Genomic DNA, 27,708 nt, shown 5'->3' on the forward strand with positions numbered 1-27,708 from the left:
CCTGCCTGAACCCAGGAGAGGCTATCTTGTGCTACTTTATACTGGACTATACATTGCAAATGATTTTTGATATTACTATGGTCCACTTCTTTCTTGAGCTGCCATGTCAATTATTTCATGTCTTTCTTAGCCCTTGCACAAGTATGATAACTTGGTGACATATTTTTACCCATAATTCTTAGCAAAGGTGAAAAGTCATGGGAGACCTGGCAGGCAGAAATATCAAGTGCCTCAATCAGAAGACCAAGAAACAGCAAATAGAATAAGGTAAGCAAAATGGAGAGAAGAGGCAGGAATATAATGAAATGACTTAATATCCTTTGAGGTTCACAACCATCATAATCATCAAATGTCTCATTCATTCTTTGTTTTCCCAGTAATCAAAGTGAAATGTGTGATTGCAACAGGAAATTTTGGACCTGAAGGGTTGAAGACTCTTCAGAACACTTAAATACTCTCCACACATGAACCTCCAACTGCAAATGCAATCATTAAGCAGCTAGGCCATAAACAGACAGGCCTCCCTTCTCACAGAAACAAAGCATTAGTCCAAATAGTTTCTCAAAGAAATGTAATCTGTTTACAACAAACAGAGGTGGCTGACACCCGTAGGATGAACCAGTGAACACCTTGATTTTGAGCCATTGTTGTGGCCTATTCTTGATTGATGCCATGTTCCCATGGTACTTTGGCCTGATCCTCTTTACCACTGTGGCCAGACTGAGACAGTTTGCGTGTGAAAACCTTTGACCTGCTCTGTTCTTCAAGTGCTTCTTCATTGTCTGTGTAAGTAGGCCTGGGGTAATATGGTTTGGGGGGCAAGGCTGGGATTTCTGCGGGCTCCTTAGGAATGACTCCAGTAGGGGCAGAGTGGCTGCGGCATGGGTGAGCTTTCACCGATTCAATGACGTCTGGTTCAGACAGGCTGTACCTTACTGGTATGTAAGGGGCTTCCCCATCTTTGTCTGGGTTCCAGGTCTGACTGGGGACAGAATCTGTCGTGTCAGTGCGTGGTGGCTCCGTTGATTGGCCAAAATTGCTTTCGCTCAAAGAGGACACCCCGCTGCTGGCGCTGCCGGACAGAGTAGAATTACTGCCATCAAGGCCTGAGTGGGGGCTGGTAGGCGATGCAGGAATGGGATGCAGTGAAGACTGTTTGAGGGAAAAGGAAGAAAGAGGGTTAGTATTCGGAATTCTTTGTTTGTCCAAAAAATAAAAGCCCTTTCATCTCAATACTATTTTCAGGTGGAACATTCCAGCCAAGTAGTTGTTCCATGACAGCAGTCAATGAAAAAGTGAACTTAGAACTGTGACTATGAATGTCAGCACTGTTCAACTGTGCAGAGCATCACAGTCAAATCTGATCTTCTCTGATCTTCTCGCAGTTTGCAAACACTTCTATGGAAAGATTAATTCATTCTTGAACAGATTTTTTTCTTTGTGGATACCCATGTTAACATCAACCAATTGTAAAATACTTACCTTGCGTAGCGTTCGTGCGGGCAAGGCAGGTGGTATATCGCTGATGTGGTGATGGAAGGCATCAAAATTCATGGAAAAATGACCTGAGTAAATAAATGAGAAGACTTCACTTAATATTATCAAACCATCACAATCAGAACCATCTTCACCATCACAATTACCAACATCACCACATGGGATCTTCAAATTTTACAGCATAAAAGGACATTTGGCCCATCAAGTTGACACTGACTCTCCAACAGCTATCCTATTCCTCTGTCCTTTTCCTCCATTGTTTTCCTTTTCAAGTATTTATCCATTTTTCTTTTGAAAGCACTTATACATTTTGCTTCCCCCACTGTTTTTGATAGGGCATTCCTTAACAGGAATTAGTCCTTAACATAAGTAAACTTCTCCAAACCTCTCCCCTCATTTTTTCTCATCTCCCTTTATAATGAAAGTCTCTCATTCTTCATATCATCTTTTATACATTTCTTCTGCATCTCCCCATGCTTTACCTCCTTCCTAAACTAGAGTACTGAAAACAGGACACCATTTTACAACTATGGCTGAACCAATGATTTGTAAAGGTTTAGCGTTACCTTCCTGTTTTGTACTTTATTTATAAAATCTAGGATCTCAGGTTTTTCCCCCAAATTATCAACTTTTCTTCCCATTTTTAAAGCTTTCTCTGCTCTTTTACACCTTTTAAATTTTTACCATTTAGTGTGTTCTTTCTTTTCTTCCCAAAATGTTTTCTCCATATCATCTTTCATCTGACATCTACCTGCTCAATCTATTAATTTGTCTGTGTTCTCAGAAGCTGTTTAATGTTCTGTTCACAGTTAATCATGCTTCCTATTTTTGTGTTGTCTGAAAATGTTGATCCTGTGCCTCCATACCCAAATCCAGAACACTTAAAACTAAAAGCAAAGTTCTGAAAATACTGGAAATCTGAAATACAAGTAGAAAATGCTAGAAACACTTAGCAGATTAGGCAGCACCTGTGGAAAGAGAAACAATTGTTGAACATTTCAAGTCTTAACCTTGCAGCAGAGCTCTGATGAGAAGCCAGTAATTTTATGTTTCTCTCCCCTCAGTTGCTGTCTGACCTGATGAGTGTTTCCTGCTGTTTCTGTTTTTATTCTAGAACACTTACATATAGCAAAAGCAACCACCTCAAAATCATTACCATCATTATACCACCATTCCCATCATCATTAATAACATTATATAACTATAAAGGTAAGCTTAGAGCATCTCACACATACTCCTGGACCCCCTACAACAAAAGCTTGTTGGAACATAGACAATCCGTCTCTATCTTGCAACTTATTTTGTTTGTCTCTATTTTATTAATATCACAATGCTGAGTGCTCTTCTAACTCACTGAACCTCCAAGTTTCAAATATGCCATTCGAAATATACCACTTCCTCCTGCCATCTTCACTATGTCCAAATGAAGATTTATATTCACTATGATCTATTCTAACATTCCTTCCTATGACTTAAAAATGATGGAGCTCCTTACCTCCCAGGTTCATTTCCCCATGCAAATGCCAGGCTTTCAAAACCCAACCTTGGCATCACCTAATCCCTGTTTCTTCATAGACTTCATCTTCTTTCTGATTTCACCTGAAACGTGCTAGGACCAGTGTTCTAGTGAGTCATATAACTAGGGAAGTAGTAAGGTATTTAAACTAAATAGAGAGGGGAAGGGATCATGTAGGGGAAGATTAAGTAAATTAAAGGGAAATGACAAGGCAATAGATCAAGGTAGCAATAAAGGTAACGATAATCAGAGTATGACAGGAAGGGACAGTGATTGCAAACAAAAGAGTGTGCCAGCAGATAGGGCCAGAGTTTACAAAAACAGTAAAAAAAAAAGACTGAATTAAGGGCTCAGTATCTGAATGCCCACAACACTCGCAATAAAACAGATGAATTGTTAGCTCAAATAGAAATTCACATGTATGACCTGATAGCCATTACAGAGACGTGGCTACAAGGAAACCAAAGCTGGGACCTGAATATCCAAGGGTATATGACATTCAGGAATGACAGGAAACTGGGAAAAGCTGGTGGGGTAGCTCTGCTAATTAAAGAGGGCATTAGCACTGTAGTGAGAGATGACTTTAGTTCTAAAGATCAAGATGTAGAATCAGTTTGGGTGGAACTAAGAAACAGCAAGGGGCAAAGGACATTGGTGGGAGTTGTTTATAGGCCACAAAACAGCAGTGGTAATGTAAGTCACAGTATAAATCAAGAAATTAGAGGTGCATATAACAAGAGTAATACAATAATCATGGAGGATTTCAATCTACGTACAGACTGGATAAACATAATTAGTACTATTTTGTGGAGGATGAATTCTTGGAATGTATGCGGGATGGTTTTTTAAAGCAGTATGTTGTGGAACCAACTAGGGAATTTCAGATCTAGTATTATGCAATGAAAAAGGGCAAATTAGTAATCTTGTTATAAAGGAGCTTTTAGGAAAGAGTGACCATAAAATGGTGGAATTGTACATTAAGTTTGAAAGTGATGTAGTTCAATTAGAGACTAATGTCTTAAATCTAAACAAAGGAAACTATGAAGGTATGGGGGTTAGGGTTGGCTATGGTGGATTGGGAACTACATTAAAAGGTATGACAGTGGACAGGCAATGGCTAACATTTAAATAGCTAATACATAGTTTACAACAAGATACACTCCTTTGATACACAAAAATTCAGCAAGGAAAATGTTTGAAATGCGGCTAATGAAAGAAATCAAGGATTGTATTAGGTCAAAGGAAGACGTGTATAAAGTTGCCAATAACAATGGTAAGCCTAAGACTGGGAGCATTTCAAAATTCTGCAAAGGAGGACCAAGAAAAAGATTAAGGAAGGGAAAATAGGATATGGGAGTAAACTAGTGAGGAACATAAAAACAAACTGTAAAAGCCTCTAAAGGTATGTAAAAAGGAAAAGATTAGCACAAACAAATGTGCATCCATTACAGGCAGGGTCAGGAGAATTTATGATGGGGAATAAGGAAACTAAACAAATACTTTGGGTGGAATCTTCCCAGATTTGCATTAATTGCAGTGGCGGGCGGGTAAAGTGATGTTTTACACTCTGGCCACAATGGCGGCTTTTCACGCTGTATCATCCTAAATGCACCACATTAATTATGCATTCCTGGGAAACATGCCGTTTCCATGGTGGGTGGGCTCTTATTTGCCCATCACGACATCACCTTGTCGCTTCATCATGCCAAGCGCCATATTTAAAGTCCAGCCATGCACACAACTCTCAGTGCTTCCAGTCCGTGACTGCTGCAAAGAAGACATGGCCTTGAAAGGCAAAAAGACTGCTGCTTCCAGGTTCTATGATGCGTCCCTTGAGTGCCTTTTGGACGCAGTGGAGGCTCGCTGTGACATCTTCTACTCCTGCTCTGGCTGCAGTATGGGCAGCAACTTCACTAATCTAGCTTGGGAGCTGGTGGCAGCGCTGGTCAGCACCAATGCCTTGCAAAAGAGGACAGCCACCCAGTGCCACTACAGGATGAATGGTCTCATCCGTCCTGCCAAGGTAATTCACTCTTCTCACTCTCAACTCACATACTCACAACCCCATCACATATCCATAGGGATCTCACCCCTCAAGGGACAACACCGCTAACTCTCACACACTCTCACATCTCCGTCAGGCTCATGCCCTCTTGAGCTCGTGTCCTCATCCTGTCCATGGCTCCTGCTTATACTCTCTCCATCTGTTTTCATGAAGGAGAAGCCTGCTTACAGGAAGAGTCCCAGACCAGGGGTGGAGTGGCCCACATTAGGCCCCTTGCTCACTTTGAGGAGTGTGCCATTGCACTGACTGGTGAGGACATGGACTGTGGCTGTGGTGACGGTGAGGTCGGCAGCGCACACCCTTGTAAGGATCCTGCACCACATCATCCCTCTCTCAACACAAATGTGAGTGCTCTCTCTCCTGCTTTTGACTCTGCTGCCATGTACTAATTACCTCTACTTTGGTTCACAGGGAGCTCTGCCAAGCGACTGACACCCTCAGCCAGCCATTCCCTCAGCTCCATCCACATCCTCACCTCCAGCCAAGAGGACACCTCCTCCATTGAAGAGCTGGAAATAAGCAGCCTGAACGACCCATCACAGTGCTCACCCACACCCTGCACCAGCGCAGAGATGCACACCTCGGTGGAACCTAGATCTAGAGCAGGCTCGGGTTCACAATCTGGTGGTCACAGCACAGACACGTATCCACAGCAGCAGGAAACAGGTTCGTTCGAGCTCCCCGGCACTCAGAGGAGTGCTGGGGTTCAAGCATCTGTGAGGTCCAAATCAGATGACGAGCCTCTAGATTTGGCCTTCCAACTCATCCTGGAGAGTCAGCAGAAGGCGGGGGAACATCACGCAGAGTTGTTGGAAGCAGAATGGCACGTGAGTCGGAGGAGTGTGTCTGCCTGCTCTCTGATGAAGCGGTGCCCACATGTGCGTGTATGGAGGTCCCCATGGGGAGGATGGTGGATGCCATGGAGACCCTGGTCCAGCAGAATTAGGAGATGTGTGCAAACCTGCACTCCATTGTGGGGGCCATGGGTGAGTTCCTGCAGTGGCAACGCGAGAGGTGCTCCTTCCCCTTAAGGAGTCAGACCGGGGCCGCTGGGCACCTGATGGGAGGAAGAGCAACAGCTGGACAGCCCTGGGTAATCCACTCAGGAATCTCAGAGGCTGTCCTCTCCCTCTGAGTCCCCTTTGATTGTGAGCCCCTCAACCTCATCCTCTGTCACTGCAGAGGGAGCAGCTGGCCTACGAGTGATTCTGGAAAGGAAAGTGTGTATGTGACAGGGCCTTATGGAGCCTTGTGCAAGTACTCTCCCATGCACACGGGTCCTTCACATCTCATACTCACCTCAATGTACTGAGCACTTTGAATGCTGCCTGCTGGGGTTCGCTTTCAGTTGTCCATCTAAGCTGACCTGTATCTCCCCGGAACCCCTTCCCCCCTCTGGACCCCTTCCCCCCTGGAATCTCTTCCCCCTGTCCTCCAACCCCATCCTAGACTCCCCATCCTCCCAACTTCACCCCCTCACACGCTTAGTCCCTCTCCCTTCCTGACTCCCTCAGACACCCTTACTTCTTCCGCTACCCTTCGTCCTTCCCCTATCCCGACTCCTTACTCCAACCTCACCTCTTCCTCTAGTTTCACTTCTTCCTCCAGCCATACTCCTTCCCCCTTCCTGACTCCCTCAGATACCCTCACTTTTTCCTCCACCCTTATTCCCTCCCCTCTCTGCACTCCTTCCTCCCCCCGGACTCCTTCTCCTCACTCCTTTGTCCCCCCGGACCCCTTCCCCTCTCCGCATCCTTCCTCCTCCTGGACTCCCTCCCCTCTCCGCACTCCATCCCCTCTCCGAACTTCTTCCCTATACCTTCTATCCCCCTTATGCCTACTTCCCCAGGTGCCATCTTCTACACCGTTACCCCCTCCACCCTCCGCACACCCTCCCCCCTCCCAACCTCACGCCCCTGGCTCCTTCATTCCCCCCGTCCAAACTTCACCCCCCAACACCTTCATTCCCACCTCCCAAACTCACCCCCCCGACATCTTTTCCTCTCCCAATTGATCCGAGACCTTCCTCTCCCACCCCCTCGACCATCATCTGTTGTGAGCATCAACAGTGACTTTCCAACTTCCACGAACTGCTTCACAGCACAGCCATGTCCATGAGAATCCACCCAGCATGCCATGGACATTCCTCCAGAGTGCCGTTGCTGTCGGGCTCCAACGTCTTCCGCTTCTTGGATGTCCGCGATGTGAGCAAGGCCCTGGCAGGTAAGTTCCGATTTTGCACGTCACTGTTGTCAAGATGTGTTCTGCACCGGTGTGCTTTCCTGCCAACGTGGGCGGACGATTCAGCTGTGGGGGTGTGAGGGTGGGGGGATGAGTCCGGTGGACTGGCCTTGTAATGATATGCTGATGTATTACAATGAGGTTCCCGATGTCCGATGGCGGGAAACGTGGCCTGCCGTTGGCGGGCGGAGTGGATGATCGCAAATTGGTTTCACAACGTCATGAAACCGATTTTTGGCCTTCTCGCCATATTGTTTGCTCACGCCACCAAACACACCCGATTCCAGCGGGCACAGAAAATCTCAACCTTCGTGTGTGTCTTCACAGAGGGAAATACTAAAAACCTCCCAGAAATGATAGAGAATCAAGGGACTAACATAAAGAAGGAACTGCAAGATATTAATATGTTAAAAAAAACTAGAGAAATTAATGTAACATAAAGTAGATAAATCCTCTGGGCCTGATCATCTACAACCCAGAGTGTTAAAGAGGTGGCTGTAAAGATAGTAGATGCATTGATGGTCATCTTTCAAAATTCTATAGACTCTGAAATGGTCCTGCAGATTAGAAGGTGGCAAATGTAAACCCACTACATAAGAAAGGAGGGAGAGAGAAAACCGAGAACTATAGACCTGTTAGCCTGACATCAGTAGTAGGCTAGAATCTATAATAAAGGATATGATAACAGGACACTTAGAAAATAATGATAGGATTGGGCAGAGTCAACATGGATTTATGAAAGGGAAATCATGTTTAACATAGGGACATAGCAACATAGGAGCATGAGTAGGCCATTCGGCCCATCGAGCCTGCTCCACCATTCAATATGATCATGACTGATCATCCACTTCAATGCCTTTTTCCCACACCATCCCTTACCCCATTACTTCACTGGCATTTAGAAATCTGTCAATCTGAACTTTAAACATACACAATGACTGAGCTTCCACAGCCCTCTGGGGTAGAGAATTTCAAAGATTCACAGCCCTCAGAGTAAAAAAAATTCTGCTCATTTTGGTCCTAAGTGGCTCCCTCTTATTTTGAAATTGCGTCCTCTGGTTCTAGACTCCCCAGAGGAAACATCTTACCTGCATCTATTCCTTTAAGTATTTTGTAGGTTTCAATGCGATCACCTCTCATTCTTCAAAACTCTAGAGAATACGGGCCCAGGTTCCCTAATCTCTTTTCATAGGACAGTCCTGCCATCCCAGGAACAAGTCTGGTAAACCTTTGTTGCACTCCTCGATTGCAATAATATCCTTCCTAAGGTAAGAGGACCAAAACTGCACACGGTACTCCAGGTGTGGTCTAACCAAGGTTCTATACAATTGAAGCAAGACATCACTACTCCTGCACTCAAATGCTCTTGTGGTAAAGGCCAACATGCCATTAGCCTTCCTAATTGTCTGCTGCACCTGCATGTTAGCTCTCAGTGGCTTATTGACAAGGACTCCCAGGTCCTTTTGTACATCTACTGTTGGAGTATTTTGACGATGTAAATAGCAGAATAGATAAGAGGGAACCAGTGGATGTGGTCTATTTAGATTTTCAGAAAGCTTTTGATAAGGTCCCACACAAGAGGCTAGTAAACAAAATTAGAAAACATGGGATTGGGGGGAATAACAGGCATGGATTGAGAACTGGTTAACATACGAATATACGAAATAGGAGCAGAAGTAGGCCATTCGGCCCCTCGAGCCTGTTCCGCCATTCGATAAGATCATGGTGATCTGTTTGTGTTTTGAGTTCTACATTCCAATCTAGCCCTGATAACCTTTGATTCCCTTGCCTAACAAGAATCTATCCACCTCTGCCTTAAAAATATTCAGTGACCCTGCTTCCACTGCCTTGTTGCACAATGCTCTGAGAGAAAAAAATTCTCCTCATCTCTGTCCTAATTTTAAAACAGCGACACCTCGTTCTGGACTCACCCACAAGAGGAAACATCCTCTTCACATCCACCTTGTCAAGACCATTCAGGATCTTATATATTACAATCAAGTCACCCCTCACTCTTCTAAACTCCAGCGGAAACAAGCCCAACCTGTCCAACCTATCCTCATAAGACAACCCGCTCATTCCAGGCATCAATCTAGTAAACCTCCTCTGAAAAGCCTCCAACGTACTTACATCCTTCCTTAAATGAGAGCAAAACTGCACACAGTATTTGAGATGTGGTCTCACCAATGCTTTGTAGAATTGAAGCATAACATCCTTAACGTTTATACTCAATTCCTCTTGTAATAAAAAGTAGCATTCCATTAGTCTTCTTGATTAGATGCTGTACCTGCATACTAACTTTTTGTAACTCATGCACGAGAACACCTAGATCCCTCTGCACCTTTGAATTCTGCAGTTCTTCATTTAAGTAATTCTCTGCTTTTTTATTCTTCCTGCCAAAGTGAACAATTTCACATTTTCCCACATTACGTTCTATCTGCCAGGTTTTTGTCCACTCACTCAACTTATCTATATCCATCTGCAAACTCCTTATGTCTTCTTCACAACAAACTTTCCTACCCATCTTTGTGTTGTCTGCAAATTTAGCTACCATGCCTTCGTTCCCCTCATCTAAGTCATTGATGTAAATTGTAAAAAGTTGAGGTCCCAGCACAGCGTGGGACTCCACTAGTCACATCCTGCCAATCAGACAAAGACCTATTTATGCGTAATCTCTGCTCTCTGCCAGCGAGCCAATCTTCTATCCAGGCTAATATGTTACCCCCTACACCATGAGCTTTTATTTTCCACAATAACCTTTGATGTGGTACCTTATCAAATGCCTTCTGGGAATCCAAGAACAGTATGTCTACAGGCTCCCCTTTATCCATATCACATGTTATTTCTTCAAAGAACTCTAATAAACTGGTTAAACAAAATCATGCTGACTCTTCTCAATTATCTTGCTTTTTTCTAAGTGCCCAGCTATAACCTCTTTAAAGATTGACTCTAGCACCTTCCCCATGACAGACATTAAGCTCACTGGCCTATAATTTCCTGTTTTCTGCCTCCCTCCCTTCTTGAATAGAGGGGTTATATTTGCTACTCTCCAGTCTGATGGAACCTTTCCAGAATCTAGCGAATTTTGGAAAATTAGCACCAACATATCTACTACCTTATTAGCCACCTCTTTTAAGACCATAGGATGAAGTCCATCTGGACCCGGAGACTTCCCAGCCTGCAGTTCTATCAGTTTGCTCAGTACCACTTCCTTACTGATTGTAATTTCACCAAGTTCCTCTCTCCCCTCCAACTCCCGATTTATAGCTATTACTGGAATGTTTTTTTTATTCTCTATAGTGAAGACAGAAGCAAAATATTTGTTCATTTCATCCACTATTTCCTTATTATCTCCTCTTGACTCCCAATTCTCACTGTCTAGAGGACCAACACTCACTTTACCTGCTCTTTCTCTGTTTAAATACCTGTAGAAACTCTTGCTGTCCGTTTTTACATTTCTAGCTAGCTTCCTCTCATACTCTTAATTTCTTTCTCCTGATTAAGCTTTTAGTCATTATCTGCCATTCTTTATATTCTGACCAATCATCTGATTTGTCACCCATCTTTGTGCAGTTATATGCTTTTTCCTTAAGTTTGATGTTTTCTCTAACTTCTTTCATTAACCATGGATGGTGGGTCCACCCTTTAGAATTTTTCTTTATTGTAGGAATATATTTATTCTGAAATATCCCCTTAAATGTCTGCCACGGTTTCTCTATTGATGTATCCCCTAGTCTAGTATCCCAGTTCAGCTAGCTCAGCTTTCATGCCCACATAGTTGCCCTTATTTAAGCTTTAAATACTAGTCTTAGACCCACTCTTTACCCTTTCATATTGGTTGTAAAATTCAATCATATTGTGGTCTCTGCTACCTAGGGGTGCCTTTACCCTGAGGTCATTAATTAATCCTGTCACATTGCACAATACCAAGTCTAACATAACCTGTTCTTTGGTTGGTTCCAGAATGTGCTGCTCTAAGAAACTATCTCGAAAGCATTCTATGAACTCCTCATCCAGGTTAATCCTGCCAATCTGATTTTTCCAGTTTTTGTGTAGATTAATTGATTATTGCCGTCCCTCTGTCACAAGCACCCAATATTTCTTCTTATATATTTATCCTACATTTTGGATACTGTTAGGGGGCTTGTAGACTACTTACACTAGTGACTTCTTTCCCTACCATTCCTCATCTCCACCCAAACCGATTCCACATTCTGATCTCCTGAACCAAGATCATCTCGAACTATTGCACAAATGACATCCTTGATTAAAAGTGCTACCCATCCACCTTTACCAATTTCCTATTCTTTTTGAATGTCATATACCCCTCAATATTCAGGACCCAATCCTTGTCATCCTGTAGCCATGTTTCTGTAATGGCTATCAGATCGTATTTATTTACTTCAATGTGTGCTATCAATTCATTTACTTTGTTATGAATGCTATGTGCAGATATGGACCCTTTAGTTTTGTCTTTTTGTTATCTTTGTAACATCTAGTCTTGATCCCTGGTGCATTCTTAGGTTTTTTCTCTCTGTCCCATCCTGCCATTCTCCGACCCTTATTTCCCATATTATTATTTGCCTCTCTTACCTTGTCTCTACTCTTTGATATACCGCATCTTTCCACAAATGATCCCTTGCCCCGACTATTCAGTTAAAAACCCTCTCTACTTCCTTAGTTATGCAGTTCGCAAGAACACCTGTCCCAGTACTGCTCAGGTGTAGACCGTCCCAACGGTCTATGTCCCATTTCCCCAGTACTGGTGCCAGCGCCCCACAAACTGGAACCCACTTCTCCCACACCAGTCTTTGAGCCATGTGTTCAACTCACTAATTTTATGTACTCTATGCCAATTTCCACATGGATCAGGTAATAATCTCGAGGTTATAACCTTTAAGGTTCTGCTTTTCAATTTAGTACCTAGCACCTCATACTCTCTATGCAGAACCTCTTTCTTAGTTCTGCCCGTGTCGTTGGCACCTACATGGCTAACAACAACTGGATCCTCCCCCTCCTACTGCAAGTTAACAGACAGAATACTGGGAGTAGGAATAAATGAGTCATTCTCAGATTGGCAGGCTATGACTAGTCGGGTACTACAAGGATGAGTGCTTTGGCCCCAGCTATTTACAATCTATATTAATTATTTGGATGTGGGGACTAAATGTAATATTTCAATTTCGCAGATGACACAAAACTAGGTGGAAGTGAGAGTTGTGAGGTGGATGCAAAGATGCCTCAAGGGGATTTGGAGAGGCTAAGAAAGTGGGAAAAAATCTGGCAGATGGAATACAATGTGGAGGAGAGTATTTCTTAAATGATGAAAGGCTGGGAAGTTTTGAACTTCAAAGGGACTTGGGTGCCCTTGTTCATGAGCCACTGTAAACTAACATACAGGTGCAGCAAGTAATTAAGAAGGCAAATGCTATGTTGGCTTATATTACAGGAGGATTTGAGTATAGGAGTAAAGATGTCTTACTGCAATTATAAAGAGCCTTGGTGAGACCACAACTGGAGTATTGTGTATAGTTTTGGTTTCCTTACCTAAGGAAAGATATACATACCATAATTCCTAGGATGGAGGAATTGTCCTATGAGGATTAAATAGACTGGACCTTTATTCTCTAGAGTTTAGAAGAATGAGAGGTGATCTTGTTCAAACCTACAAAAAGCCTCTTACAGGGCTTGACAGGATAGATGCAGGACTTTACCTGAAAGTCTCAATATAAATATTCTCCAAAATGGAGAAATCCAGTAAGCAGATACCATCCATTCTGCTTCTTCACATCACTGTGGAAAACTTATACGATCTATCTGTGCATTGTAATCTTATGCAACATTTCAGTTCATTAAATGCAATAAAGATCTATTTCACAATATGTAGATAAGCTAAGTAGAATTATGCCATTAAAAAGAGTAGACGATTTGTGGAAGGCCCCCAGAGTGGATACTAAATGGACTCAGAAGCCAAGAAGCATTTCTGGAGAGAGAAGAGATTGGAGATTGAGATGATGGGTTGAGAGCAATCAAAACTGATACAGTCTGATTGGGCCTAATGGCTTTTTCCCCTTCTGTTTTTTATGTAATGCTGACACCAAGTCTAACTAGGTCACTAACTTCATGTTACCTCCTCAAAAAATTCAATCAACAGGATCATGTCTGACTAACTTGGTTGAATTTTTCAGGCGGTAACAAGGAGAGTCGATAAGCATAGCACATTTGATGTGGTTTACAAGGATTTTAGCAAGTATTTTGACAAGGTCCCAAATGGCAGACTACTCAGAAAGTAAGAGCTCAAGGGAACCAAAGGCAAATGACAAGCTGGATCCAATATTGGCTCAGTGGCAGGAAGCAAAGGGTTGTGGTTGATAGATTTTTTCTGACTGGAAGGCTGTTTTCACTGGGGTTCTGCAGGGCTGAGGACTGGATCCCATACTCTCCTTGGTATATATCAATGAAATAGATTTCAATGTACAGGGCATGATTAAGAAGTTTGCAGATGTTACAACAATTGGTCACATGGTTGATAGTAGAAAGATGTAGACAGCAGGAAGATATCAATAGACTGGTCAGATGGGCAGAAAGTGGGCAATCTGGAAAAGTGTGAGGTACTGCATTTGGGATGGACAAACAAGGCAAGGGTATACACAATAAATGGTAGAACACTTAGTAGCGTAAAGGAACTAAGGAACTTTGGAGTACATATCTACAGATCACTGAAGGTTGCAGGTCAAGTAGATATAACAGTTAAGAAGGCATTCAGGACACCTTCCTTTACTACTGAGGCATAAAATATAGGTCATACCAGTACTGTATAAAAGACTAGTTAGGCCACAACTAGAGAGTATTGCATATAGTTCAGGTCACCGCATTACAGAAAGGATGTGATCGCCCACAAGAAGGTTCAGAGGGGGCACACAAGGATGTTTCCATGAATGGAGAATTTTAGCTATGAGGAAATGTTACATTGGCTGGAGCTGTTTTCTTTGGAACAAAGGAGGCTGAGGTGAGATTTAATTGGGGTGCTCAAACTTATGAGGGGCCTAGATAGATTGGATAGGAAGGACCTTTAGCAGAGAGGTCTATAAACAGAGGACAAGTGATAAAGATATTGCATAGATCTTTCACCCGAACAAAGACATAGGCCAGGAATTTCCCCTCGGCGATTTGAGGATGGGGCCCGCTCGCCGAGGGGAAAATGACGCGGAATGACGTCGGGAGGAATCCCCAACGTCATCTCGGTCCCTTTAAATATACACGAAGGCGGGCGGACAGCGAAATCAGCTGTCCGCCCGCTGACCTGTCAATGACCAATTAAGGCCATTGACAGGCTAATTAACCTTATTAAACACCCTGCCCGGCCAACCTTAAGGCTGGCGGGCTGCAGATTATTAATGAAACTTCATCCATTGGCGGGATGAAGTTCCATGTCCGTTTTTTAAATTTTGTGTGTTTATTATTAACATGTGCCATCTCGTGTGACATTGTCACATGAGGGGGACATGTTAATAATTTTAATATTTATCTAGTTTTGGAGTTTACTTACCTCTCATGAATCTCCCTGAGACAGGACCTTGCCTCAGGGAGCAGTGTGCTCTTTCGCCAATTAAGGCCCGCCTAGCGGCCTGCCCGACAGGAAGTGCTATGGGTAGTAAATCTGTGGAATTCTTTACCGCAGGGGGCTGTAGAGGCTGGGTTGTTAGGTATATTCAAGGCTGAGATAGATAGATTTTTAATCAGTAAGGGAATCAAGGGTTATGGGGAAAAGGCAGGAAAGAGGAGTTGAGGATTATCAGATCAGCCATGATCTCATTGAATGGTGGAGCCGAATGGCCTACTTCTGCTCCTATGTCTTATGGCCTCCTTCTGTGCCTGAATTTTCAGTGTTTCTATGTAAGTAACAGGAGTAAGTCAAAGTAATGGTGTCTTCCTACCCATCACTTACTATATTACAGTTTATATTGAGCTAACTTTCCTTTACCTTAGGACAATTCAGTAAAAGGGTTGATTTCCTACTTACCAGGCGGCAATGAGCGAGGTGGTACTGGGGGTGCCACAATGGTGCCCACATGTGCTGACAGGAATGGTATTGTGTCCCTGGTTCCACTGTCTAGACTCCAGCTACTGGGAGCTGCTGGCACCGCTGAAACACAATGAAACAAATTTCAGTCAACAAGTACCTGGACTGATTTGTGGCAAATGAAGTTCAGTACAGACAAATGAAAGACACTGTGCAGTGGAAATAAAAATAGGAATCATACATACCCAATGGGCATGATAGAACTTATTGAAGCAGACATTGAAAGAAACCTAGGTGCGTCAGCTGACCCACCCTTTAACAATGTCTAAACTATGTGTGAAACACAAAAACAAAGCATACAGGACTCTTAGATACATGACCCAATCCACTGTAACTCCTGACGCTGCTTCAGAAGGCACCACTGTGCTTATGACCTTCCCAATCTCCAGGTGTATTCATGTTTGATTAGGTTGCACCTGATTACTGTGTACAACAAGCAACAAGGCTGAATTCACTATTCTCCATGAAGAGCAAAGAGAAGCAGCCAGATAAGTTGGGGCTCTTCAATGTAGAAAAGACACAACTGAGGAAGAATCTTACAGAGATACAAAAGATAATTACAGAAGCAGGGAATAAACCTGGAACACTACTTCTAAATATACTCTGTACACACACAGAATATAGTTGTGTGTGTGTACAGACACTTTTCAGAGGCACCAGGTAATATACCTTTACTGAGAGGTTGATCAAAAGCTGCAATTAGTAGTCCAAAAGAATAATTAAGGTTAAAACAATAAAGCCGCATTAGTGCAAAACAGAAACTACGGGGGTCGAGTGTGCTGTTCCCGATGGCGTATCTGGCCACTTCTGCTCCTGCTTTTCCCCATTTCCAACGTGATTCCAATTAAAATTTAAAGTGCCGATGGTGTGCATGGGAGACAGTTAGGAACACGCAGCGAGGGATGCTTTTCAGTGGTAAAACCCACTGTCAGCTGACAATTCAACAGGTACAGGTGGGCTATAAGAGCCTCCTGGTCAAACAGGGGTTGCATAACGAGTAAAGCTTTCCTGCCCAACATCACTGTCATTAACATAAGACTTGGGAGCACAAAGGTGACACAAGTGTTTTTCAAATTTAAATTTCACTTGTAAATATTTCACATTATATTGGTTTCACTTTATTCATATGTGCATCATCATTATTTGTTGAGATTAGTTTAGAGAGCTAAATGTACTGGCATACCTCATGGTTAGCATGCATTGATGGTTAAAGGGGAGTTAAGGACATTTCCTTTATTGTGAAAGAAGCAATGTTGTGCTTTTTTTGTTCACAGTTTATTGAATGTTCATGTTAGTGTCCAGTGTTCTAGTCTCCACTCTGTGGGACATGGCTGAATTTGCAGGCTAAGCTGGCCCTCCTTTCTATGCATTATAAAGGACATTGTCCGAGATCACTCTCAGCGGAGACTTGTGGACAGTACTGACACTGCCCTGTAGGTCCCTCATTTTCTTATCTTGACTCACTGTTCCTAGCACCCCTCCTCCTACCACACCAAGGTTGCCAGGCCCTTACCATTTCATTCCTCCATGCCCTCAGCCCCACTCTCTGTCCACCTCTGGATCTCTCTTCCGTGCCCCTAACCTGAACCCACACAACCCCACTTAGCACAGACTCACCCTTGCTGGTCCCAAGCCTCCATGCAAGCTGCCATTCTCCTGCTCCCCTCCCTTTTGCCACAGAGTTATACAAAGAAAACTGCTGACCTTATGCACAACTGCACAAAGCTGGCTGGTGCATGCCACCTTTAAACAAATGTGAACTGTGTGCCCTGAGATTCTTATGTGCCACTGACTTTATTGTGAAGATAGGATGTAGTTAAAAAAGTTTTACACTAATGAGTAAAGCTCCAGTGACCTGGGTTTGAATCCCACCACAGCAGATGGTGTAATTTGAATTCAATAAAAATCTGGAATTTAAAGTCTAATGATGACCATGAAACTATTGCTGATTGTTGTAAAAACCCATCTGGTTCACTAATATCCTTTAGGGAAATAAAATCTGCCATCCTTACCTGGTCTGGCTTACATGTGACTCCAGACCCACAGCAATGTGGTTGACTCTTAAATGCCCTCTGAACAAGGGCAATTAGGGATGGGCAATAAATGCTGGCCTAACCAGTGATGCCCACATCCCATGAATGAATTAAAATAAAGTATTCATGGTATGCAAATGTATTACAAGTATGAACCCGCCACAGGCTGGCATGAGGCTCAACATGTCGCAAACGCGCTTGCTGACTTTATCTCTGCATCTCAACCCACCGTCGGGAAACATGGAATTTCACATCCTGTCTAATTAAGTAACCCACATGCCATGTTTCCCATTCAAGCATGCTCCATAAAACTCTCCCGCATCAGTATGTACTGCAATATTAAAGTTCTCTAGCTAGCCAGGAGAATGAGTCCACCCCGGTAGGAGTAAGTTCCCATTCTTGTGTAATTCTTGATAGAGGTCTGAACAGATTGATGTAGGAGGAAATAGGCTCAGCCTGATTTTCTCCACACTCAACATCCAAACATATGCATTTTCCAATGGGCCTGAATGGACAGTATTGTGGAACAGGAACTCCTGGCTGATTTTCATCTTTAACCCAGGGCTACCCAGGCCAATCAGCAACCTCTCTGAGATCAGCTATATCAGCAAAGAGCAAGGCCTTGCCTGCTCTGAATGCTCAGTATCACACTGGTTAGTGCAGTTCTGCACCAAGCTTTCAGCAAACTGTTATATTTAAACAACTAAAAAATGACAGGGATTTCCGCCCTATTCAAAATTTCACATCAAAACCACATAATCTCTCTCACTGCTCTGAAACATACATGGGCCCAGATGGTTATTGTCTGCAGCAAGTGGATTAATTGATATTGGAACATTGAAATCAATTTTACTCTTTGTCACAAATTGCAATATCTGAGGCTCAGCTGTGCTGTTAGGAATAGTGCTGAGCACAAGTCAGGAGTTTTGCAATGGGCGGGAGATAAAACTGTAAAACTCAATTATCCTGGTGGGTTTCATCTAGTAACAACACTGCAGATGGCTGCAAACAATCACCCTTTGAAATGAGGTAAAGTCCACCATGTAGGACATCTCATAAACTATTCCTGGCTGTGAGAAGGAGGGTGTTTCTGCTTTGAGAAGGCAAATCTGCATTAAAATCCTTCAAAGCGTTGGATACAAGATGCCAGATCTGGAAGCTCTTGTAGCAGCAGGGAACTAGGATGTGATGTAAATATCAGAAAAATGGCTAAACCTAAGTTTAAACCTAAACCTCTAAAGGTAGGTTGGGAAGGAATTTATTATACAGGAGTATATTGTGCTCAGAAAGGTCAGAAAAGGAGGTAGTACAGCCATTTATATGGGAAAACTGGGAGATAAATGGTTAATCCTGTGCGAGGAGGCAAGCTACAGAAATAATTAGTCAGATAAAAATCTACAATGTGAAACTATCCAGGCTAATGCTGGGGTGTTTGGTATAGACCAACAGACCACCATAAGAAGGAGGACGGTCTACTTAGAGATGAAAAGGGTATGCGAGAACAGGAAAGTTATTGTAATGGGAGATTTCAATCAACCCAATATAAATATACATAGACAGAGTTGGTAAAAGCTATGCATCACTGCTCCATGGCCAAGTGTGTAAGCGAAGCCAGAGGTCGTGCTCACTGTGACTTGATATTCATAAATAATCCAGCCAACGTACAGGAAACGGAAGTCATAGTGTCGCTGGGAAACAGTAACTATAGACTGATCAAGTTCAACATGATCTTGGACACAACTACAACAGCAACCAGGGGCCAGATTTAAACTAATGAGGGAAGATTTAAAACAAATGGGTTGGCGGAGAATGTTCAATAACACATCAGCAGAAGGCAAATGAAACACCTTTAAAAGTATAATGCCGGACATGCGAGAGAGGAACATACCCAAGATAAGCAAGCTCAAGCTAAACAATCATGGAACTAAATGGATAAACAAACAAATTAAAAGTGAAATAAAGAGGAAAAACCCACCTATGCAAATCCTATAGAGAGAAAGGACAAAAAGGACTGATTGGGATAAATGTAGGATCATGCAGAGACAAGCTTGAAGAGTGATCAAAAAGTCAAGGAGACAACTACATGACATAACTGCAGAGGTACAACATAACAGTAACATTTTACTTTAGTGTTACAACATCAAGAGGCTATCAGGAAGGAGATAATAACTTTAAAAGATACAAAAGTTTGCAACTAAGGATGAACACAGGGCAGTAAATATTGTGAATGATTACTTCCTCTAAGCATTCACAAGGGAAGAGATGAACAACATGTTCTCCCTCAAAAAGATTACCAAGACAAAACTCAAGATGTCAATATAAATGAGATGTTAATTCTAGACATGCTAAAAGGACTTAAAACAAAGAAATTCCCAGTGTTAGATGGTATTTATCCCAGAGTGTTGAAAGAGAGAGTGGAAAGGTGATTTATGAGGCAATCACCATGAAGGAGTTAATGTAAATGGAGAGATAGCAGTTGTAAGGAACATCCTTTTATTTCTGTTGGACTGTTGTTAAGGACATATTTTTTAATTTTCTGTTGGACTGTGGATTAAAATTACAATGGCTGCAGGTTAAAAGACATGTCCACTGGAACAGGATGAGAGATATATACGATGTTGCAGTCCTGGAACAGAATGTACCATGAAAGGATGGTGTCAGAAAGGAGTCCTGGACCAAGGGAGCTGCCTGGCCACAACGTTTTAGTTGGCTCCTGACTAGGTGACCAGGTTTTATGTGAGAGCAGTGCAGCAGAATAGCTGCTAGTCTGAAAGGAACAAGACCTAAAACCTCTCTCTCCTGTGTGTGAAAGATTCTAGTAATTCCACAATAATAGCCAGCTGGCTTTTTCTCCTCATATCTCTATAACCTGCTCTCTCTCTGAAAACTTGTGTCAAGAGGCAAAAGGGAAAATCACCGTTAGAGGCATTCAAAGGCAAATGCTCAACCAGTGAACTAAATACTGAAAGTGCTGGAAGTCCACCTTGTGTCATCAACAAGAATTGAAAGGAATTTAGAAGGTATCGATCAAAATCAACCCATCGAATCCTGTACTCTGAAATTGGTGCTTTTGAATTGTTTTATCTCACCCTTAAAATCCATGTTTTTATGTGTCTTATGTGTCTTGTATGTGTGTGTATAGCGATTTAAGAAGGGGTAGAGTTTAGGTTATTGAGGTAGAAATTAGCAGTTCATATTTCTTTCTTTTGTCACTGGTTAATGACTGTTTGTTCAATAAACAGTTATTTACTTGTTAAGTTTACAAATCTAGTGCTCGTATTCTGTCAACCTAAATTAAACAGTTAGGTAGAATTGGGGCAATCTGGTTGTTTGGTCAAAGTTTTCACATTTGCCACGGCTTGGGGAACAGTGGGGCTTGATATTACAGCGCACTATCCTCAGTGAATCATGACACAATAGATTGGAAACAGGTCAATATGGTGCCCATGTTTTAACAGGGTAACTAAACAGATGCAGGCCTATTAGTCTTACATCAGTTCCAAATAAAAATAGTGGCATTAATTATCAGGGGTAAACATTTGTTACTCTTGTAAAATATTAACCGAGTAAACAACACTCAATATTTGGAAGATCCAGGATCTAGATAAAAAAATAGCAGAAGGGCAGAACACAACAGATAGGTCAAATTTGCAGATGATACCAAAATAGGAGAGGCAATGGAATCAGAAGGAGGTAACTCAGAAATTACAGGATGATCTAAACAAAATACTAGTTGGGTTGCATAACTCCATGAATGGTGACAATCCAAGTGGACTGTGGGAATCCCAGTGATGTCATGTACGTTGACTTTCAAAAGACTTTTGACAAAGTTCCACATGAAAAGCTTTTAGTTAAACTCAAAGCTGTGGAGGATTCAGGATAAACACCGGCAATGGAAAGAAACTGGAATAGAATGGAAAAACTCTCTAGAGGAATTATGTAAGGGTGGTGGGGTGAGGGGGTTGAAATGCTGACAAGAGGTTCAAACTAGTAAACAGTAACTTTAGGACTCTTTTCAGGAGGCTCTTCTTTGGATAGAATGATTAATACTTGGAATGGATTCCAGGACAGCATCTTTGGAATCAGTTAAAAAAGTTAGGTGCAGAGATGTGGGGAATTATAGGCTTGTTCAAATAAAAGCAGCATGTTGGGCTGAATGGCTTTTCTCACTAAGTATTTTGTGATTTTGAGTCTAGGCAGATCTCCTTATATGAGGAAAGCATTGCATCTTACATTGGCAAAAGCAATGTTGCCCTTGTAAGATATGTTGAAGAACAATAACTAAAATACATGTTAGGGCTATGAAAAAGATATACAAGTAATTTTACACTACATCAGATATGGCCAGCATGTTTTGGTCATTTGCAGGTAGGACTGTGGGCTTACCAAACCCACATTGCATACATGCTTGATTTAGTCTAATATCATAACAACTCACAGGTTAGATTTTGCATTCCACTCCTACAGAAAGTGTTAGATTATGATTGTCTCCAAATCAGGTTTGTTTCTTATATAAGGTTTTAACAATTATTCAAACAACCCTAATTTTTGTATTTACAGTGATTAGAAATTAGTAAGCTGATAAAAGTTGAAATGAGATTAATATAAAAAGGACAGAAGATAAGACCAAGATACCACTGTAGTTATACAGAGTGCTAGTCAATATTGTGTTCAGTTTTGAATGCCATGTCTTAAAAGGGATACACTGACCTTGGGAGAAGTTCAGTGACAATTCACCATCATGATACCTGGGTTGAAAGGATTGAGCTATCGTGAAAGACTGGAGAAACTTGTATTATATAATGCTTGGAAAAGAGAAGGCTAAAGGGCGATCTAATCAAGGTGTTTGAAGGAATGAAGGGAGCTGATAAGGAGACAGGAGTCAACTGCTCCCTCTTGTTGGGGAATCCAGAACAAAGGGACATCAGCTTAGGAGTTTGAGCTAGGCTTGTAAAACTCAAAGCCAAGAAAAAATTCTTCACATGCAAGACTGAGAATGTGGAACGCACTTCCCAGGAAGCCATATGTGCAGAATCAATGGAGGTGTTTAAATAGGAGACAGAGATTTCATTGGAAAAAGAGTATTAAGAGATAGAGAGTAAGGGTGGGGAATTGGCATTTAAAATATACAGCTTCTATTTCTCATAAATAATTGGAGCAGGCTCAATAGTTCAATGCCCTGCTCCTGTTGCTGTTTCTATAAGTTTGTTTTTATTACTGGCTGAAAGAAAAGAATGTCTGAACTTACTTTGTGTATTTTGGAGAGGTTTTAACAAATGCAGTAATCAGTCCTATTGTTCATGATGAAAGAGCTGAACAAACCAAGTGGCCACATGAGGTAACAGAGGGCCTTTTTCTTGCATCTCAGGCCTATCACTGCTCTGCTTGCTCTCTGCTGCTCCCAACCATTAGTGGACTCTTGCACCTTCCAATATAGGCTGGGCTGAAATAGGTCTGACTATTCCTTTGACTCGAACATCGGTCAGCACCCAGCCTCAATTCATTACAAATTTGGTTCCATCCTTTTGTTGAAGGCTCCTAGTGAATGTGCAGTTTATTTTGGTGAATTTCTTTAAATCATCACTGTAGAAAAGAGCATCTAAATAAAAAATATTTCTAGTACTTCAAGGAAACTGAAATCAGTTTAGGAAACAGGAATCACTCTTTCAACTCTTTGGGCAGAATTTAATCTGTGATGCACTCTTCCCGTCAGCGGAACTGGAAGTGGGTGCCATTTCTGCTTTTGTGCTGGGAGCCGGTGCCCACGTGAGTCATTTGAAAATTTAAAGGGCTGCTGCGGGCACATGAAATACGTACAATTATGTGGCAGGGGTAGGTTTTCATTGGAGGATCTTGCTGCCAGGTGACAGTTCAGTCGGTCCAGGTGGGCTTTAAAAGAACTGCCTGGATGAGCAGGGAGCATCTGCTTCAAGGCCGCAACTTTCTTGTCCATCTCCTTTTTGTTAGAAATCTGAGCCATTTATTCTGTGCACCCCTTTGTCACCCTCAGCCCCCTCAAACTTCTCCCTCCATCACTCCCCTCCCCTTATTAATCTTTATTGTCCTGGGAAACCCCTCCATCACATCCAAACCCTTTATATGTTACTTTGGAGATGTCAGAGCCAAGACGGAGACTGGCCCCACGGTTCAGTGATGCCTCCCTGCAGATTCTCCTCCAGGCCATTAGGAAACAGCAGGAAGTGTTCTTTTGGAGCGATGGCAACAGGAGACTCTCCCACCTGACCAAGTCGGCCTGGACAGAGATCGCAGAGTAGGTTAGCCACCATGTTATCCGCCAAAGATCCTGGGCCTAGCGCAGGAAGAGGGACAATGACCTCCTCCATTCTGCCTGAGTATGTGGCACATTGGCATGGGATTGTCTCTGATGTGGGCATCAGCTATACATTTGTGCGAGTATGCAGCTAAGCTAGGCAGATCAACGTCAGGATCGCATGGCAGTTGAGGTCAAAGTTTGTGACAATTTGGCTTCAGTGAGCGATTGGATACAAATGAATGCATGACAGGTCAGTGGATGTGATGGGGATGTGTGCAGACAAGGGGGTCAGTTGGCATTTGTCAAGTCACTAAATCTCCACTTTCTCCTTCAGGACAAGCTGACCTATAACCAGAAGGAAAGGATGAAGGCGGGCAGTGAGGTGCCCAATCTCAAGGCCCTCACTACTGCTCAGAAAGAAGCCCTCCAGATTGCAGGAGAACAGGGCAGCTGGAGTGGCAAGGTATCAGGCTGAGAATGGATCCAACCTGGTGCCGCCCTAATGAGTGCTCAGCCACTCCAGGAGACTGAAGACTCGACCTCTGGGCACAATGAGATCAGTGATCCAGAGGATGCACCATCAGCTGTCTCTCCCGCACCCTCCATTGGCCTGGGTCACAGGGGGGTTGCATTTTGAATTAGTGCCAGATTCTTGTGAGCACAGTACAGACACATCCCATTTGCTGAGGGAGGCTGTGACAGGTGAGGCCCCAGACATTCAGAGGGCTGTTGGTGAACAGGCCCCACTGAGCGCCATGCTGATGACGGGTCTCTGCTCATGGCCACAACAAGCCTGCTGGAGGTTAAGGGAACATAGGGCAGAGATGCCAGGTGTTATGTGCAACTTTGCGGAGACTATGAATGAATACATTCACACCATGAGTTCTACCATGTCTCAGGCAGATGAACGCATAGTTTCTTCCATGGAGAGGTTGGCAACCGCCAAGGAAAGTCAGGTTGACCAATCGATCCATATTCGCTCTGCCCTACATTCTGTCACTCTAGCCATGGGCTCAATATAGCAGTGGCTAGGAGAGAGTGGGACAAGGCACCTGGACCTCACTTCAAGTGCCCTTTCTCCTCAGGGAGACAGGGAGGTACCATTACACAACCAGATGGAGAAAAGCACGTGCCAGCAGCCCCTAGGGCTTCTTCTCAGGGCATTCTTAGGGTGAATGACCTCTCCTCATCCCCTCTGCCATTTACCCCTACTGCTTTCAGTAGGCATGGTCAAGGAGGTTGCCTCTGCATCTGTGCAGGACAACCACAGTGGGTGGATGCCCTCAAGACCCCAGATCTCCAGAAAGTGCCCACCAAAATCATCACAGGCAAAGGGGCACCACAATCAGCAGCCTGCCTTCACATCAGCTGCTGATGCCGGAAATCACACCAAGATGTAGTGGTAAGAGAAGAAAACTTAAGAATTTATGAGAGCACATGGTGGCAAGGGTATTTTTGTTTTCACTTCATTCATGTGTGTATCATTATCTTATTTTGGGGCTTGCTTAGTCAGAGACACAACTATACAGGCATGCCAACATTACTAGGCTCAGCGCATTATGTCTGATTTTCTTTTACCTCTGCAGAGAGACATCTGGCCTCTGTAACCCATCTCCCTAATCAGGTCAAATCTGCCAGGATAGGCAAATGAATCAAAGTCCCAAAGTGACCCAGCAGATGTCTTTCTCACACACCTATGTGCATCGGTTCACACTGCCACCTCATGTGGTCCCACCTTAGGCACCCAGCATCAGCACAAACATGCCCAATTCCATACAGCACAAGCAAGATACAGAGTAACGCTCCCTCTACACCAGGCTTATTCAACCCGCAGGCTGCAATGCAAAGCCCCTCTATGTGGCCAGTGGAGTGAGTGTTGAAAATGCTGGCAAGACAGTTCAGTAAGTTTGAAGATTTCTGCAGGGGACTGCTCCTCCAATGACAGTCTGTTTCTCTCCAGGGTTTGATGGGAGATGAAAGATGGGAGAGAAATAGGCTGTCATTGGAGGAGCAGCAAACGCCAGCAACTGCGAGCATGTGAAGATGGAGAGATTCTGGAGCACACAGGGCCTCTGCTTATCACACTTTCCGGTGTCTCCTGCTGCTTTCCCACCGCTCTTGGTGCTCTGGCCCAGCTCCGGCTGTTTGCGCTCTGCTCCTGGTGCTCTGGCTCGGCTCTGGCTGAGTTCCCCCAGTTCTCCCCGCATTCCCTGGTTCTCGGCACTCCCCTAGCTGGGCACACATGTTTGGGCGCTGCTAGGCCTCAGACCTCATTCCAGGTCTCTCTTCCCTCCCCACCCCGAACCAGCCGATTTAGTGAGGATGAGTGAGTGAGTGTGAGAGCGAGTGAGTGAGTGAGAGTGTGGCTGAGGAGATGAGTAAATGTGAGGGTGCGTGAGTATGTATGAGGGTGGCTGAGTGAGTGTGAGGAGCGTGTGTGTGTGCGTGTGTGTGCGCATGTGTGTGTATGTGCATGCGTGCGTGCGTGTGTGTATGTGCGTGCGTGCGTGTGCGTGTGTGAAGGGTGCATGTGTGTGGGGTGAGTGTGTGTGAGAGAGAGAGAGAGAGAGGGAAGGGGTGAGAGGGAGCAGAGGGTGTGTGTCTAGCTCACTCCCAGTTTCAGGGTTCTCATTCACCCTCACACCCACACATCAACAGGTACTTTCATCCACTCTCACTGTGGGTGAGTGTGAGTGAGTGAGCACTCTGAAACTGGGAGTGAGCTGGACACACACACACTCTCATCCTTTCACACTCTACTGGCCGTCTTTATTTATTACTTATTTTTTTAATTGTCAATTTATCGATGTGACATTTTTTTTGCTCAGCAAGTTGCTTCTTTTCATACATCAGCTTTTTTTTGAAATTCATGTTTAATGTTGTGTCAAACCTTATCTTTCCAAAATGTGCTCATTGCACCCCCGCTCCCCCCACAAGTGTGAGAAAAATTGAAATGTGGCCCCCACATACGAAAATGTTGGACAAGCCTGTTCTACATTGTCCCATCAAACACACCAGGACAGATACAGCACGAGTAAAAGCAAAAAACTGGGGATGCTGGAAATCCGAAATCCGAAACAAAAACAAAAAAACCTGGAAAAACTCAGCAGGTCTGACAGCATCTGTGGAGAGGAACACAGTTAACGTTTCGAGTCCATATGACTCTTCAACAGAACTAAGGAAAAATAGAAAAGAGGTGAAATATAAGCTGGTTTAAAGGGGAGTGGGACAGGTAGAGTTGGATAGAGGGCCAGTGATAGGTGGAGATAACCAAAAGATTTCATAGACAAAAGGACAAAGAGGTGTTGACGGTGGTGATATTAGCTAAGAAATGTGACATTAAGGGTAGAAAGCAGGATGAGCAAGGGACAGATAGCCCTAGTGAGGGTAGAGTGGGGGGAAGGGATTGAAATAGGCTAAAAGGTAGAGATAAAACAATCGATGGAAATACATTTAAAAATAATGGAAATAGGTGGGAAAAGAAAAATCTATATAAATTATTGGAAAAAAGGGGGATCAGAAAGGGGGTGGGGATGGAGGACAGTTCATGATCTAAAATTGTTGAACTCAATATTCAGTCCGGAAGGCTGTAAAGTGCCTAGTCGGAAGATGAGATGCTGTTCCTCCAGTATGCGTTGAGCTTCACTGCAACATTGCAGCAGGCCAAGGACAGACATGTGGGCATAAGAGCAGGGTGGTGTGTTGAAATGGCAAGCGACAGGGAGGTCTGGGTCATGCTTGCGGACAGACCGAAGGTGTTCCGCAAAGCGGTCACCCAGTCTGCGTTTGGTCTCTCCAATGTGGAGGAAACCACATTGGGAGCAGCGAATGCAGTAGACTAAATTGAGAGAAGTGCAAGTGAAATGCTGCTTCACTTGAAAGGAGTGTTTGGGCTCTTGGACGGTGAGGAGGGGGGAAGAAAAGGGGCAGGTGTTGCACCTTCTGCGGTTGCATGGGAAGGTGCCATGGGAGGGGGTTGAGGTGTAGAGGGTGATGGAG

The 27,708-nt window shown here is 43.5% G+C and overlaps 1 protein-coding gene across 1 annotated transcript in view; it reads right to left on the reverse strand.

Annotated features, from left to right (window-relative positions):
- Positions 1–462: 462 nt before the first annotated feature.
- dock3 (dedicator of cytokinesis 3) overlaps positions 463–27,708 on the reverse strand; it is a 1,472,428-nt gene continuing 1,445,182 nt past the window's right edge. Inside the window, exons 52-53 of the mRNA XM_078543841.1 lie at positions 1,483–1,565; positions 463–1,152 (exon numbers count right to left, since the gene is read on the reverse strand). Coding sequence (XP_078399967.1) covers positions 655–1,152; positions 1,483–1,565 — 581 coding nt within the window. The 3' untranslated portion in view covers positions 463–654. The remainder of the gene's footprint in view (positions 1,153–1,482; positions 1,566–27,708) is intronic.

Source organism: Cetorhinus maximus, chromosome 6 (assembly GCF_964194155.1).
Source record: "Cetorhinus maximus chromosome 6, sCetMax3.hap1.1, whole genome shotgun sequence".
NCBI lineage: Eukaryota > Metazoa > Chordata > Chondrichthyes > Lamniformes > Cetorhinidae > Cetorhinus > Cetorhinus maximus.